The 13,580-nt window shown below is 60.6% G+C and overlaps 2 protein-coding genes across 2 annotated transcripts in view; both read left to right on the top strand.

Moving 5' to 3' along the window:
• CAPN5 (calpain 5) overlaps positions 1-13,580 on the top strand; it is a 35,657-nt gene that overhangs the window by 7,958 nt on the left and 14,119 nt on the right. The window contains exon 3 of the mRNA XM_004708846.2: positions 13,355-13,563. Within this exon, the coding sequence (XP_004708903.1) occupies positions 13,355-13,563 (209 nt within the window). The remainder of the gene's footprint in view (positions 1-13,354; positions 13,564-13,580) is intronic.
• Positions 4,392-5,006, top strand: LOC101645106 (olfactory marker protein). Its single transcript, XM_004708845.2, has one exon. It carries the CDS (start codon positions 4,392-4,394, stop codon positions 4,881-4,883), a length of 492 nt encoding a protein of 163 aa, XP_004708902.1. The 3' UTR covers positions 4,884-5,006.

Raw genomic sequence — 13,580 nt, 5'->3', positions numbered from 1 at the left:
GGTTGTGGCTAGGTGCCGTCTAGTCTGTTCCAGCTCACAGTGACCCTGTGTATAACAGAGCCCAACACTCCCCCTCCTTCTCTCTGCCCCTCTGCTTTAGCAGGCATGGTGTCCTTGTCCAGGGACTGGTCTCTCCTGATACCATGTCCAGAGCACATGAGATGAGGTCCTGCCTTCTTGCCTCTAAGGCGCATCCGGGAGTACTACTTCTGAGACAGCTCTGTGTGTTCCTTGGGCAGTCCGTGGCACTTTGGGCAGTCTTTGCCAACACTGTAATTCAAGTGCGTCCATTCTTTTTCGGTCTCGCGGATTGGCTGCCTTTCACAGGTACAGGAAGCAATGGAGAAAACCATGGCTTGGGTCATGTGCACCTGAGTCCTCAGAGTAACCTGGCTTTTCAGCCCCTTGAAGAGGTCTTGCTGGGGGAGCAGGTTTACCTAGTGAAAGGCGTCCTTTGATCTACTGACTGCTGCTGCCATGCGCTCTGATTGTGGTTCCAGGCAAGGCGGAATCCTGACCACTGCAGTCTTCGCTCCCTTTGGCCAGGACGTTGCCTCCTGGTCCAGTTGTGAGGATTTTGGTTTCCTTTGCACCGAGTTCATCCTGAGACCCTGCCGATTCTACGCAGGCCTATGCCAAGGCATCCTTCAGCCACCAGAGGGAGCTGTGCACTCAACTGAGCCTGGGACTGTGGGCAGGTGCCCTCCCGTCCTCTCAGAATGGGAGAGTGGCCTGGGCTGGTCTCCCGCCCTCACTCCACGACTGACCCCGATGGCCTTCTGGGGAGCGGGAGAGGGGCGCTGTCCACTACAGAGGCTGTAGACCCAGACCTGGTAGTCAAGCGGCCGCAGAGCCCAGACATCCTCAGGGACCGGGTGGGACAACCTCACACAAGGCTCCGAGGCTGGACCTGGTCAGGCTTACAGCTGTTTTCCAATGTACCTCACCCTCCAGCCTCCAGTCCACTCTCTGCCCGTTGCAATGCCCTCGGGCCATCTGGCCTCCACGCCTAGCAAGGCCTGGGCTCAGTCTGGGGCTGGAGGTGGCCCAGGGGCATCCTCTCTGTGACCTAGGCGGTCCCCAGACCCCTGTCCCCCACCCCCACCCTGTCCCATAATTGCCTGTTTACCTGTGGTCCCTCCTCTTGGGGTGAGTTCCCCACGGGCAGAGCTAACCCGGCTTACATCTTCCCACTGAACCGAGCAGAAGCCTGTCACAGAAGGTGCAGGAATGTTCTTGCAATGAAGCCCCGCCCCAAACTGTCTGCCCAGCAGCTGCACCCCTGGCTTTGCTGCCTGGACCCCCGTGAGGCCTCTCCTGGTGGGGCGTGGGGAAGGCCCCCGGCTTTCTGTGGCCCATACCTGGGCCGGGCCTCAGCCCCCCCCCCCCCCTCGTGCTGTGGCCCCTCTGGCTTGTGGCAGGGAGTGCCCAGCACCAGACAGGGGCCATCTCTATGCTGTGTGACCCTGGGCCGGCCTCGTGGTTGTCTCTGGTCTGAGGTTCCCCCTGCAGGTGTCAGAGCACTTGGTCAGGGGGCTGGGGCTCCTGGGATGGAGGGTGAGGTACCAAGAAAGGTGGGTCAGGAGCTTCTTTGCTAATTGTGCTCCACCTCCTGGTGCTGGGTAGTGACAGCGCCCAGGGCCCGGAAGGAGGCCCTGCCCCAGGGGAGCTCATTACTGGGCCCTGCCTTCCCCTCCTGTCCCTGCTGGGCAGGCTCCGTTTGTTGTCACCCCTCATGCTATGCGCCTGTTGCCCTGCAGGGCCTCCCCTGCTGCACCCTGTTTTCGCTACTGAAGGTGGGGGGTGGGGACCCAGTCTGAACTGCTGCCCCACCCTCCGGCCCTGCCTGACTCGTCCTCAGATGCAGGCTCTGCACACACACTTGCCCCTGGCAGCTGCCCCCTCCACCTCCCCCCTGGAGGCAGCCTGGCTCTGGCGGGCACAGGTTCGAAGCTGGGCAGACCTGGCTTTATGCGAGTTGGGCCCCTTGCCAGTGGCGCGACCTCGAGCAGGTCACATTCCTTCGCGACTTTTGTTTAAACCAGTATGGTGATGGGGTGAGGCAGCGGTGGGGAGGCCAGCCTCTGATAGCTAGCGGCTCTGTGTCTGTCCTCCGTCGCCTTCTCTGGGCCACCCCACCTATGGTGGCATGTTATGGTCCCACTGACTCAACTGCATGTTCCCTGGCAGTGAACCGTAGTCACCCAGGCTTGTGTCCCAGAAACCAGGAAGTGGCAGGGGGCTGAGCACACTCCACCGCGTCTGGCCTGGTTCAAGGTGGGCCCACGCGGGGCCAGGCCTGATCAGTCCAACTTGATAACGCGTCCAAAGGACGGGAGACCAAGTCTTGCGAGTCTCACTGCTGCGGCGGAGCACCTTGGCTGTCGTTTCTCCCAAACAGATCGGCATGTTCAGGCCTCCCAATTCACTGGCCCCTTCTCTGCTCGACTCTCCTTTTTCCACGCCCAGCGGAAGACACATGGAGAGGACCATGGCTGGGCCCCGTGCACCTCAGACCTCAAAATGACTTCTTTGCTTTTGTGGTTTCTGTATAACACTTTCCCCCTATGTTCATGGTGCCCTGGGGGCGTTTCAGAGAACAACAGCCCATTCAACAGTTCACACCCACGCTGTTTCCTGTCTCTGCTGCTGTTGGACCCCTTCCAGAGGGTCCTGGGTGGCAGCTCCGCCCACACAGTGTGCTGTGCCTCTGCTCCACGTCCAGGGTTCTGGGTAAGGGTGCAGCTCCCCTGTCCTTTAAGGTCAGTGTTGTCAGAATCTGCTAGAAGGCAGCAGGGTGAGTTTGGGATTGGGGACTAGACCCAGGCCCACAAGAGGTCAGGCCCCTGGCTAGAGGAGATGTGGACAGGACCCCAGAGTGTGAGAAGGGAGCTAGGGGGTGGGGGGCAATCCCGGGGTGGAGCCTGGGAGAGCTCCCCAGCAGCAAGGCCAGGCTACCTGTAGCTCCCTTTAAGATGTTCCCAGCCACCTGGGGGCGCACAAGGTCAGCTGCTCACCTAGTAGCCAGAAGATGGGTGGTTCAGGCCCATGACTCTCCACTCCGTGTGTCCCCCCACCCCCCCAATCACATTGGCTGTGATTTTGTTCTGGGTCTTGGATGCCTGATACCTGATCCTGTCGACACCTCATGATCACACAGGCTGGTGTGCTTCTTCCATGTGGGCTTTGTTGCTTCTCAGCTAAATGGCCGCTTGTTTAACTTCAAGCCTTTAAGACCCCAGATGCTATATCTTTAGATAGCCAGGTACTATCAGCTTTCTTTACCACACTTGCTTATGCACCCGCTTTGTCTTCAGCGATCGTGTCTGGAAGGTGATCCCCAGACTTCAGTAGCCTCCACTGCTATCACCCCACTGTGGTTGTGATCCACTGGGCCCCTGAGATGGTTTTTGGTTTCACCCTGGCCCGTGCCCTTGCCCTCTTTTCTGTGTGTGGCACGGCAGCCGCTTCTCTCGCCATCCCCATCACTGCCCACACCCCAGCTCTTCCTTTTGCCCCATAGAGCAGCCGAGCCCTGAGACTGCCGCAGGAACTGGGGTTCAGATGTCTGTCAGCTCGACTGCTTCCTCAGCCTCTAGTCTCCTGGGGGAGCCGAGGATCGGTGCAGGTGGAGCCAGTGGTGGGGGGTGGGAGGACTTGGGTGGGCTGCGACCCCCTGCGGGCTGAAGCGCAGCCTCTCAGAGGACCATTCCTGGCCCAGCAGCAGCCACCTCCCCTGAGTCAGAAACCCAGGGCCGGGCTCCTAGCTTCTAAGGAGCCTGCAGGTGATCTGCGTAGCCAGGGATCTGGGGGGGGCATTGAGGGGAGTGCCCCCCGGGGTGTTGGGCAGCAGAATCTGCAGGCCTTGAACCACTTGGGTGTGGAGAGGGGAGCGGGAGGGGGAGTTGAGTCTGGGTCTCAGGCTTGCCTTGTGGGCTTCACATCTCAAATGAGGAGGGCCCCTCAGGCCAGGGACCTTTCCCAGCCCCTTCCGCCCTTCCCTCTCACTGCTGGCTCCCTTCTTCACAAACAAGCCCGCTCCGCTCCCCGCCAGCCCTCCCGGTTGCCCTGTTGCCAGGGAGGTTGCCACAGCGATTGACATCAGCAGCAAGTCCCCCAGGAACCTCTCACCTTCCCTCCTGCCGGCCTCCTGTACCACTTGGGCAAGCGGGAGCAGGCACCGGGGGCACCTGGGAAGCTTGGCATCCGGGGCTCCCACCCCCACACGCACTCCACTTGCAGGCCGGGGCGGGGCTGGGCAGAGCCAGTGGCAAAGGGATGAGGGTAGGCGGGGCCCTCGGGGGTGGCCTCTTCCCTGGGCATCCCGAGGTTCCATCCACTCTGCTCCTGGGTGGCGGCAGCGGAGGCAGCAGCAGCGGCAGCAGCGGACGATGGCGGAGGACGGGCCACAGAAGGCCCAGCTGGAGATGCCGCTGGTCCTGGACCAGGACCTGACCAAGCAGATGCGGCTGCGCGTGGAGAGCCTGAAGCAGCGCGGGGAGAAGCGCCAGGACGGGGAGAAGCTGCTGCGGCCGGCCGAGTCCGTGTACCGCCTCGACTTCATCCAGCAGCAGAAGCTGCAGTTCGAGCGCTGGGACGTCGTGCTGGACAAGGCGGGCAAGGTCACCATCACGGGCACCTCGCAGAACTGGACGCCCGACCTCACCAACCTCATGACCCGCCAGCTGCTGGACCCCGCCGCCATCTTCTGGCGCAAGGAGGACTCGGACGCCATGGATTGGAATGAGGCGGACGCGCTGGAGTTTGGGGAGCGCCTGTCCGAGCTGGCCAAGATCCGCAAGGTCATGTACTTCCTCATCACCTTCGGAGAGGGCGTGGAGCCTGCGAACCTCAAGGCCGCCGTGATTTTCAACCAGCTCTGAGGGCGGGCAGCCCCTTGCTGCTGCCCCCTGCCCTTGCCTGCCCGCTGTCCCCTACCTCCAGGTGTGTGTTTGGGGACATGCTTCTAGCCACCGCCTGGAGCCCCATGCCCTTCCTGCACCCCTCTTGCCTGTGCCTCCGGCCCTGGGGGAACCCGGGCTCTGTAGGCTAGAAGCTGAGCTGGCTGCTGCTGCTGCTGCTGCTGCTGCTGCGCTGTAGACGCGCCTGCCCACAACTGTGTGGGGAGACGGAAAGGTCCTGGTGCCCGGCTTTCCTCTGCCATCTTGTGCAGAGGACCGAGAGACTGAGAGATGGACAGAGACACAGACAAGAAAGAGACCCAGAGAACCAGCCACCCAGCCTCCTGCAGCGACGGATAGATGGAGCCGACGGAGTACGGAGTAGCCACCGAGGTGGGGGAAAAAGCAAACAAGCATGCGTTTGGTGCTAGCTGACCACAGTGCTCCGAGCACAGGACTCCAGCTGTGTGGACACCCAGCCGAGGCACCCAGGAAGTGCTGCTCCTAGCGGGTCTGGGTGGGCCCACAATGCCTTGTGGTCCGCAGGACGCTGGGCAGGGCTGCTGGGGGCCGAGGTCTTCATCATCCATCCGGCCTTAAGGGGAGGGAGGTGGTATGCTGGCCTCTGCGTCTCGGGGAAGTGACTTTTAGAGGGACGGTGTGAAGGGGCTGGAGGGAGAGAGAGAAGCCACATAGAGATCTATCTACTCCTCTATATTATACATACCTTTATTTTAATAGAGAGCGTGCTATATTCATACGGATCATTCTGAAGGTCTATGCCCGCCCCTTGTGCAAGTCTGCTTTTACATTATGATGTCACTAGAGCTGTTGGGTGGTGGCTCATAGCAGGAGCGTGAGCAGGATGTGCTTGGCCAGGGTGCCCTGGGGAGACTTGGGGCTCCTCCTGTGTTTGGGGAGTTGGGGGGCAGTGGCTCAGTGAGGGCACTTCTCTCTGGCTGGGGGAAGAAAAGTCTTTATCCTGACGTGACCGTGGCTGCTTCTGTAGTGCCAAGGAGGACAGCGTCGGGAGCTAAGAGGATAGGTGGCCGGATGTGGTCCTTCTCCAGTTACGAGCCGATTCCACTCCAGCTGCCGGGCCTCATGCCCCTTCATCAGCTCAGGACTCGTGGGCTCCCCAGGAGAGAGGAGCCTGACCCACCCCCTGTCACTTGATGGGAGCCCGCCAAGTGCCCCCAGTACCCTGTCTCAAGCCCAGTCTGGTTTATGTCCTGGGTCAGACGGGGCCTGCCTGAATTTCCCTCATGGAGGGGACCCACTAAGAGCAGTTGCAGGGGGAGGTGGGGGCTCTGGGAGGGCAGCAGCCCCTGGAGGGGTGCGGCAGGAGTGGCATGTTGGGAGACAGGCTGTGGTGGCACGTGGGGCCTGTCTGGGCCACGCTGTGGTGACCTTCTCTGCTGCCCACTTGAGCAGGCAAGCCCTGCCGCTTTGCTTGGCCCTGCGCAATTTTCCTTTGCTCGGCTTCTTCCCGAAGCTCTGTGGGCCTCAGGGTCCAGACTGCCCAGACCTCCTCTGCCCCTGGCGGCGGGTGGGTGCGTGCCTGGTGTGTCCCCAATAAAGCCTGTGTACCCTCGCCTGGTCTCTGTCTCTTTCTCCATGAGCCACCCCTCCCCTGAGGGGGTCTCTGTCTTATCCCCCTGCCCCTCCACAGCCCCAGTACCCCCTCCCCCATGACCCACAGCCCCATGTCCCTCCTCCCGCCAACGTGCAGGGAGGCAACCAGAACAGCCAGGTCACTGGTTCCAGTGGGCTCAGACCCAGCGTTCCGGACATCTCCCTGGGATGGAACCTACATCCCAGACCAACCTCCGTGGAGGGAGTCAGGCTGAGGACACAGGGGCAGGGAGGGGCGGGGAGGCAGCATTTGGCCCCAGGGGCCCCAAGACCAGAAGGGGTGGAGGTGGGCATGCACAGAACCATCTTCCATCGGCCGGCTCCCTCTCTAGCAAGGTGGTTGGGCAGGGGCCGAACAGGCCCCCCAAGAGAGCTGTGGGTGGGCTGGGGTCACGCTGAGCCCTCGGACGTCCTGTTCTCATCCTGTGAGGGCCCTTCCAGCCCTGACTGGACCCCTTTCAGAGCTCTTCCCCGAGTCTTGTCTCAGGCTCGGTCATCTGATGGGGACACTGAGGGCCGAGGTCGCAGCCAAGGACCCAGGCCAGCTCCAGCCCAGCTTTCTCTCTGGAGACCTGCCTGGCCCTGCCTCAGAGGCAGGCGTGTGGCTTGGTTATGATAATGGCCCTGGCCTCCAAATGGCCCCTCCGGGTAGGTCTCCCCTCTCCTCCCCTCCTCCAAAACCACAGCTCATTTCTGCCAAGCCCCCTTCTGCAGCCTCCTTCACCCCCTCTATCTGGCGGGAACCTCAGCTCCCAGACAGACCACCCCCCCCAGCCTCCCAGCCCCTCCCCATCTTCTCCTGGGGTCCTGCTGGGGAATGAGGAGTGGGGGCAGAGCAGTGGGGGCCCGGCTCTCTCTGTGATGCTGGGCGAGTCCCCGAGCCTCTCTGAGCGGCTGCCTCGTCTTTCCGCTGGGGTTCATTGAGTGCCCGCCCCATGGGGCTGTCGGGAGCTTAGAGGCATTGACGTTGGTGGCACATCTGGAGCTTTGCAGAGTGGCACAGGGGCCCCAGTCCCCTCAGACACATGGCCTCCCGTCATTGTCACCGGTGCCACAGTACTGATGAGGGCGGGGTTCGGAGTCTCCCCAAGGAAACATCGACAAGACGGCAGGGGCATGGGGCAGAGGATGGGCAGGGCCAGGCCTGGCCTTGGGCTCAGAGAGTAGGGCTTGTGGTGGAGTGGACTGCCCTCCCCCACACTCCCACCCACCCCAGCCCAGTGTGTCACACCCGTGGGTTTCAGAATGGCCCCTCTGAGGGGACCCTCTGTCCGCACCACCCAGCCCAGTGGGACGGAGGGTCATGTAAACAGGAATCCCCCAATCTTAGCAGCTTCGTCAGGTGTCCTGATTGTGGGGTGGTAGGCATGGGCTGGGGCTCTGCTCCCAGAGGAGGCACCCCGACTCCCTGGCCTCCTCCAGTCCTGGCTTCTGAAACTCTGGGGATTGGAGACTTCCAGTCAGCGGCTGACAGCATGGAGGAGCCTCCGATGCTAAGAAGCAGGGGTTCTCTCATTTGGGGGGGTGTCTCAGAAAGGCCTGGAACACAGGAGACCCCGCTAAAGCCCCTCATCTGGCAGCCCTGTTCCCACAGGCTCTGAGCTGGACCTGCGGTGTCCCAGCTGGAAGCTTCCTCCACACACCCTGAGCGAGCGAGCACACACACATAAACACACACACGGGCACTCATGTGTACACACACTCTCACAAATGTGCACATATGGACACATGCCCTGTCACCCTTCCTGTGCTGCTGCCCCACCCTCCCCTGTCCCCCCACTTGGCAGACAACCCCAGGAGAACCCAGGCTGCTCCCAGGAGCCCTAAGCTTTCTGGGCTGAGTTTCGGGGGGCTGTTAATGGCCACCTGCATGTGAGGGAGGCTCCCTGCCAGGTCAGGCCTTGCCCCCACCGAGGCCTGCCTTCTACCTGCTCAGGTGCTGTTGCCTTTGCCTGTGCTGGGAGAGATGTTGACCAGTATTCTCCTCCCACCCCCACTGTCCTGTGAGGATGCACAGTTCCTGTTGCACCCCCAGAGCGACTGTCCACCTTCGTCCTCACCAAAGGAGGAGCTGGAGGCCCAGAGAAGTAGCACAAGGCCCCTCATCCACTGTGGGGTGATGTGCTGGCCACTGAGGTGTACAGAGCCAGCCGGACCAGCGCGAGGAGCTGTCCTGCCAGCTTTGGGGCTGGACTAGGAGCTGGGGCTGCGGGTGAATCAGACATAGCCCCAGCCCTCCAGGAGCTCCTCCCAGTGAGCAGGGAGGAGAAGGACCCCCGGAGGGGCTGCCTCACTCAGCCCAGGTGGAGGACTGGGTTAAGGAGCTTGTAGAGAGGGAACCACACATGCACAGGTGTAGGGGGTGAAGCCTCAGGGTCCTTGGGAAGCGGTGGTAGATTTTCAAGTGGCCCGAGAGAGGGTGCGGGATGAGGCTGAGGGTCAGCAGAACCGACCCACAGGGCCTGGATGCCCGACCCAGGACTGATGTCTTGTGGTGGTGGGACTTTCTCGACTACAGGGAACTAACTGCTCTCGCAGTGGCAGGCAGGACGGTGGAACCTCCCCGTGACTCCCACACTCCCATCCCTCCCCCTCGGCAGTGGGCACCTGGGCTTTCTTCCTCTGCTCTCCCAGACAGCATATGCCCTTTCATCTGTCAGTCTTTCTATGCCACTCTGAACGGTGCCGGGTCATTATAAAACACAAACACAGAAACACTCAACGCCGTCAAACCACTGACATGTTTTAACCGAAACCAAACTCACTGCCATCGAAAGGCCAGGAAAGAACTGGCCCCCATGACCTTCTGAGACTGTCGTAACTCTCTATGGGAGCAGAAAGCCTCATCTTTCTCCCACGGAGCCACTGGTGGTTTTAAACATCCGACCTTGCTGTTGGCAGCCCAATGCCTAAACACTATGCCACCAGCGCTCCTCAAAATATTTGAGATTAATTCTTTAATGTCAAATACCCAGTAAGTGTTCTAATTTCCTGTGTGAACTGTAAATGTATGTGTGTTTATAAGTTTGAATGAGATCTAAATAGAAAAACCCCATCAGACTCATGTCATCGAGTTGACTGACTCACAGCTCCCCTAAGGGGCCGAGCAGAGCCATCCCTGTGACCCTCTAAGGCTGTACATCTTTATGGGAGCAGAAAGCCTCTCTTTCTCCCGAGGAGCAGGGGGTGGGTTTTGAACTGCGGACCTTGCAGATAGCAGCCCCCAAACCCCACTATGTCACCAGGCCTCCTTGAAATCTCGGTAGAGGTCCATAGTTACAATTGGTTGGCGCTCCATTTTTCATTGTGCTTTACAACTTATTTGAAGAAACGGGGTCCTGTACGCTGGGGAGCTTCCGCTGTCGGGATTTTGCCGTCTGCATCTCCCTGGTGTCCTGAAGCGTGGCTGGTCATCCTCTGCCGTGCATTGTCTGCAGACTAGGCTGTGCTCTCCGAGGCTGATCAGGTTTCAGGTTCAAATCTTGGGGTGGGGGGGCCAGCGTGCTTCTCAGGAGCCCCCGATGTCTGCGGCTTTCTTCCTTTGTGCATGAGAAACCTTGATGCCCAGGTGCCGAAACCCTAAATCAAGAGCGGTGCTCCTCCAAACAATTCTGTTTCTTCCTTCTCACTACTCGGCCTTTTTTCCAGCGGAGAACATCTCTTCCTCTACCATTGGGCCCCCTCCAGGATCACTAATAAGAAAAGGCAGGATCCAGGTGTGAACCTGTCCTCTAAATTCCCTGTTTCAGGCTCACGGATGCCCCGCCATCCGTTGTGCACTAAGTGTCGCCCCGATCGGAGGGATCTGGGTGTTTCCGATGTGTGGTGCTCTGTCGAATTGCTGTCCTTATCGATGGCCAGAGGGCCCTCTCCCAGATGTCCTCTGAACCCTGTGACCAGCCTCTGGAGTCTTTAAGCCCTGCCTTGATTTCTGGCATGACCAGATGTGGTGGGGAAGGGTGCTTGACAGACATGCAAATGTGAGCTCTCTGCTTGGACCCTCCCCTTCTCGCCACCAGGGCAGCCCAGGGTGGTTCCCTGGCCGGCTGGCCGTGAGCACGGGAGAGTCCCAGGATGCCTAACTCTCTGTCTTCAGGCCCCGGGGCCTCATTACTGCTGCCTGAGCCTCCGAGGGCTCAGAGCCAAGCCCTGAGTCTGAGTAATGATGCTCCCGGGGCAGCAGCACCTCGCAGCTCCCGCGAGGGCTCGTTTTCCCTCCCCATTTTGTGCAATCCAGAACAGTCCGCACAGGTGGGAGGGGGTCCGGGGAGGCTCTCTGCTCTTAGGCTGCTCCTTACTCCCCGCTGGGCCTCGGCCTTCCTCTCTGCTCAGTGGGGGTCACAACCCCCACCTGCCTGCCTCTTTAGTGGGGGTAACCGTTAGGCTCTAGCCACAAAGTTAGCAGTTCAAGCCCACCAGCTGCTCTGCGGGAGAAAGCTGAGGCTTCCTGCCCCCGTAAAGGGTGCCCGCCCCAGGAACCCCCGAGGCAGCTCTTCTCTGCCCTGTGGAGTCTCTGTGCATGGGAATCGGTTTGAGGGCAGTGGGTTCGCTGCCTCGTCACAGGGAGAGGCAGCTGGGTAGTGGGCGGAAAGCGCAGGCAGGGTGACTGTGACTGGTTTAGGGGCCCTGTTTTCTGTCCTGGAAGCAAAGTGAAGGAACAACACCAGGGGTCAGGGTCGCGGCTGACCCGAAGGCTTCTACTGAGAGAGACCAGAAGGGTTGACGGCCAAGGGCAGCAAGGAGCTGGGGAAAGGACCGAGTGGCATCCTCCCTGGGTTACAGACCCTGGGCGCTGGGTGGGAACCCGCCTGCCTTGCCCGAGCACACTCAAGGGCAGCCCTGTGCCGGGGCCTGCTCACAGCACCGGGCGGCAAAGAGCCGGGCGATGCCAGGGGCAGTCGAGCCAGCAGCCAGCAGGTGCCCACCCATGGTGTAGTGCCTGTCACTGTGATGAGTGTTTCCTTGGCCACAGCTTCAGATGTCCCACCTGGGAGTGCTGGCTGGGCTCACCCAACTCCCGGCTGAGGGCCACTCCCTGCTTGGAGCCCATGCAGCCTCACTGCAATCCCCTGGTGCGTGTGTTCCCAGACTGTAACTGTTGACGGGACGAGAGCCCAGTCTCTCTCTCAGAGCTGCTGATGGTTTTGAACTTCAAGCCATGCAGTTCACAACTACATCCCCAGGGCTCCTTCTGCAGAGGGTCAGAGGGCAGTGAACAAAGCCCTTGTGGTGAGTGTGGCGGTCACCTTCAGTTACAGCCCTGGCCTTATTAAGGGTGCATCTCTGGATGGCAGCTGGAACCGGGGCTCCTAGAAGGAGCTGCCTGTGTCCTGTGCAGGTGACCCCCACTTGGCAGGGTGAACGATCTGTCTTCCCTGCCAACTTCCCGGATCCTGGTTTACTTGGTGTATAGATGCCCACCACCCACTCTCAGGCCACCTACTCAGGAGCTGCTGCCGGCCACCCAGGACAGGCTTCCATCTCCCCACAGCCCTGTGTCCACCCTGTGTTGGCCTCAGCCCCGGGCCTGTGCGCCTGCCTCTCCCAACAGCCAGGGAGCCCCCGGTGCTCAGGGTCTCTGCCAGCTCTTGGCCCAGCGATGGAGAGCGCTTCCGTGGGAGGCAGACACACCTGGGTTTGCATCCTGCTGTATGGGCCTCCCAGGCCCAATCCAACAGAACCACAAAGTGAACGTGAGGGGCTTTCATGCAACAACGTTTGAGGGCCCCCGGGGCTCCTTGTCCAAGTGCAGGAGTCATGCCCTGCCCGCCCGGAGGCTAGGGTGAAGAGCCCTTTGTGTCTCTTCCAGTCCTGGAAGCTTGTGGCAGCATGACTCCAGTCTCTGCCTCCACCTTCATGGGACGGCCCTCCCCTGTGCCTCTCTGAGGATCGTCTCTTTCTATAAAGACACCAGTTGTGTTGGGTCAGGACCCACCCTTCCTTGGTGGCACTGTTGGGTGAGCTTAGGACTGCGAACCCCAGAGTCCAAGGATCAAACCAACCGGCCGCTCCTTGAGAGGAGGATGAGGCCGTCTGCCCCTGTAGAGATGTACAGCCTCAGGACCCGTGTGTGCTGCATCTCTGTGGGCCGGCACTGACTGGATGGCCGTGGCCTGGGCTGGGCTGGGCTGGCGTTCCTCCCGTGTTGGAGTCCTGGCGCCCGTGATGCTTCACCCTTCAGCTGCTGACTAAAAGGCGGGCAGTTCGAACCCACCAGCTGCTCCACAGGAGGATGCCGGAGCAGGCAGCCTCCCGAAGATGCCCTCCTCGCTTTGGGAACACCATGGCCATTCTGTCTGCCGGGGATGCATCGTCAGCATCGACTCTGTGGCAGCGAATTTGGTTTTGGTTTTGACCACCGTCTGACTTTTTAACTCACCTAAAGATCCTGTCCTAGGTTCCAAACGTTCTCGCCACCGCGGGCCCCGGATGAGAGTTTCACAGTGCATTCTGGAGGACGGAATTGAGCCTAGTAGCCCTGAGGTCCCCGCTTTCTAGGCTTGTGGCCCTGGGAACATGACTTGCCATCTCCCGGCCTCAGTTCTCCTGTGAGGTGCGGAGGAAGGCTCTGAGGGAGGAGGATGCAGAGGGAGGCAGGAAGAACAGAGGCACTGCACTCATGGAATCTTCCAGCAATGCCTTCAAAGAGCTGGGGGAACCATAGCCCTGGGTGGAAGACGTCGGCTCCATGGTCCACGTTGGTTCACGGGGGTGAGGGTGGGGGGCTGACTCCACACTCCCTCTCTGTTTCGAATCCCTGGCGATCCGCACTCCCACCTCCTCAGCATGCCTCCTCCCTGTCCCCCGCCCCCATCCAGGTCATCCCAGACTGGAAGGAGCAGGAGTGGGACCCCGAGAAGCCTGAGGCCTACGCAGGCATCTTCCACTTCCAGTTTTGGCGCTTCGGGGAGTGGATAGATGTGGTCATCGATGACCAGCTGCCCACGGTCAACAACCAGCTCATCTACTGCCACTCCAACTCCCGCAATGAGTTCTGGTGTGCTCTGGTGGAGAAGGCCTATGCCAAGTAGGTACCAGTGCTGG

Source organism: Echinops telfairi, unplaced genomic scaffold (assembly GCF_000313985.2).
Source record: "Echinops telfairi isolate 266 unplaced genomic scaffold, ASM31398v2 ScPeMD7_1713;HRSCAF=2227, whole genome shotgun sequence".
Classification (NCBI taxonomy): domain Eukaryota; kingdom Metazoa; phylum Chordata; class Mammalia; order Afrosoricida; family Tenrecidae; genus Echinops; species Echinops telfairi.
Note: the sequence above shows the minus strand (reverse complement) of the source record. Positions and strands in the feature narration are given on the sequence as shown.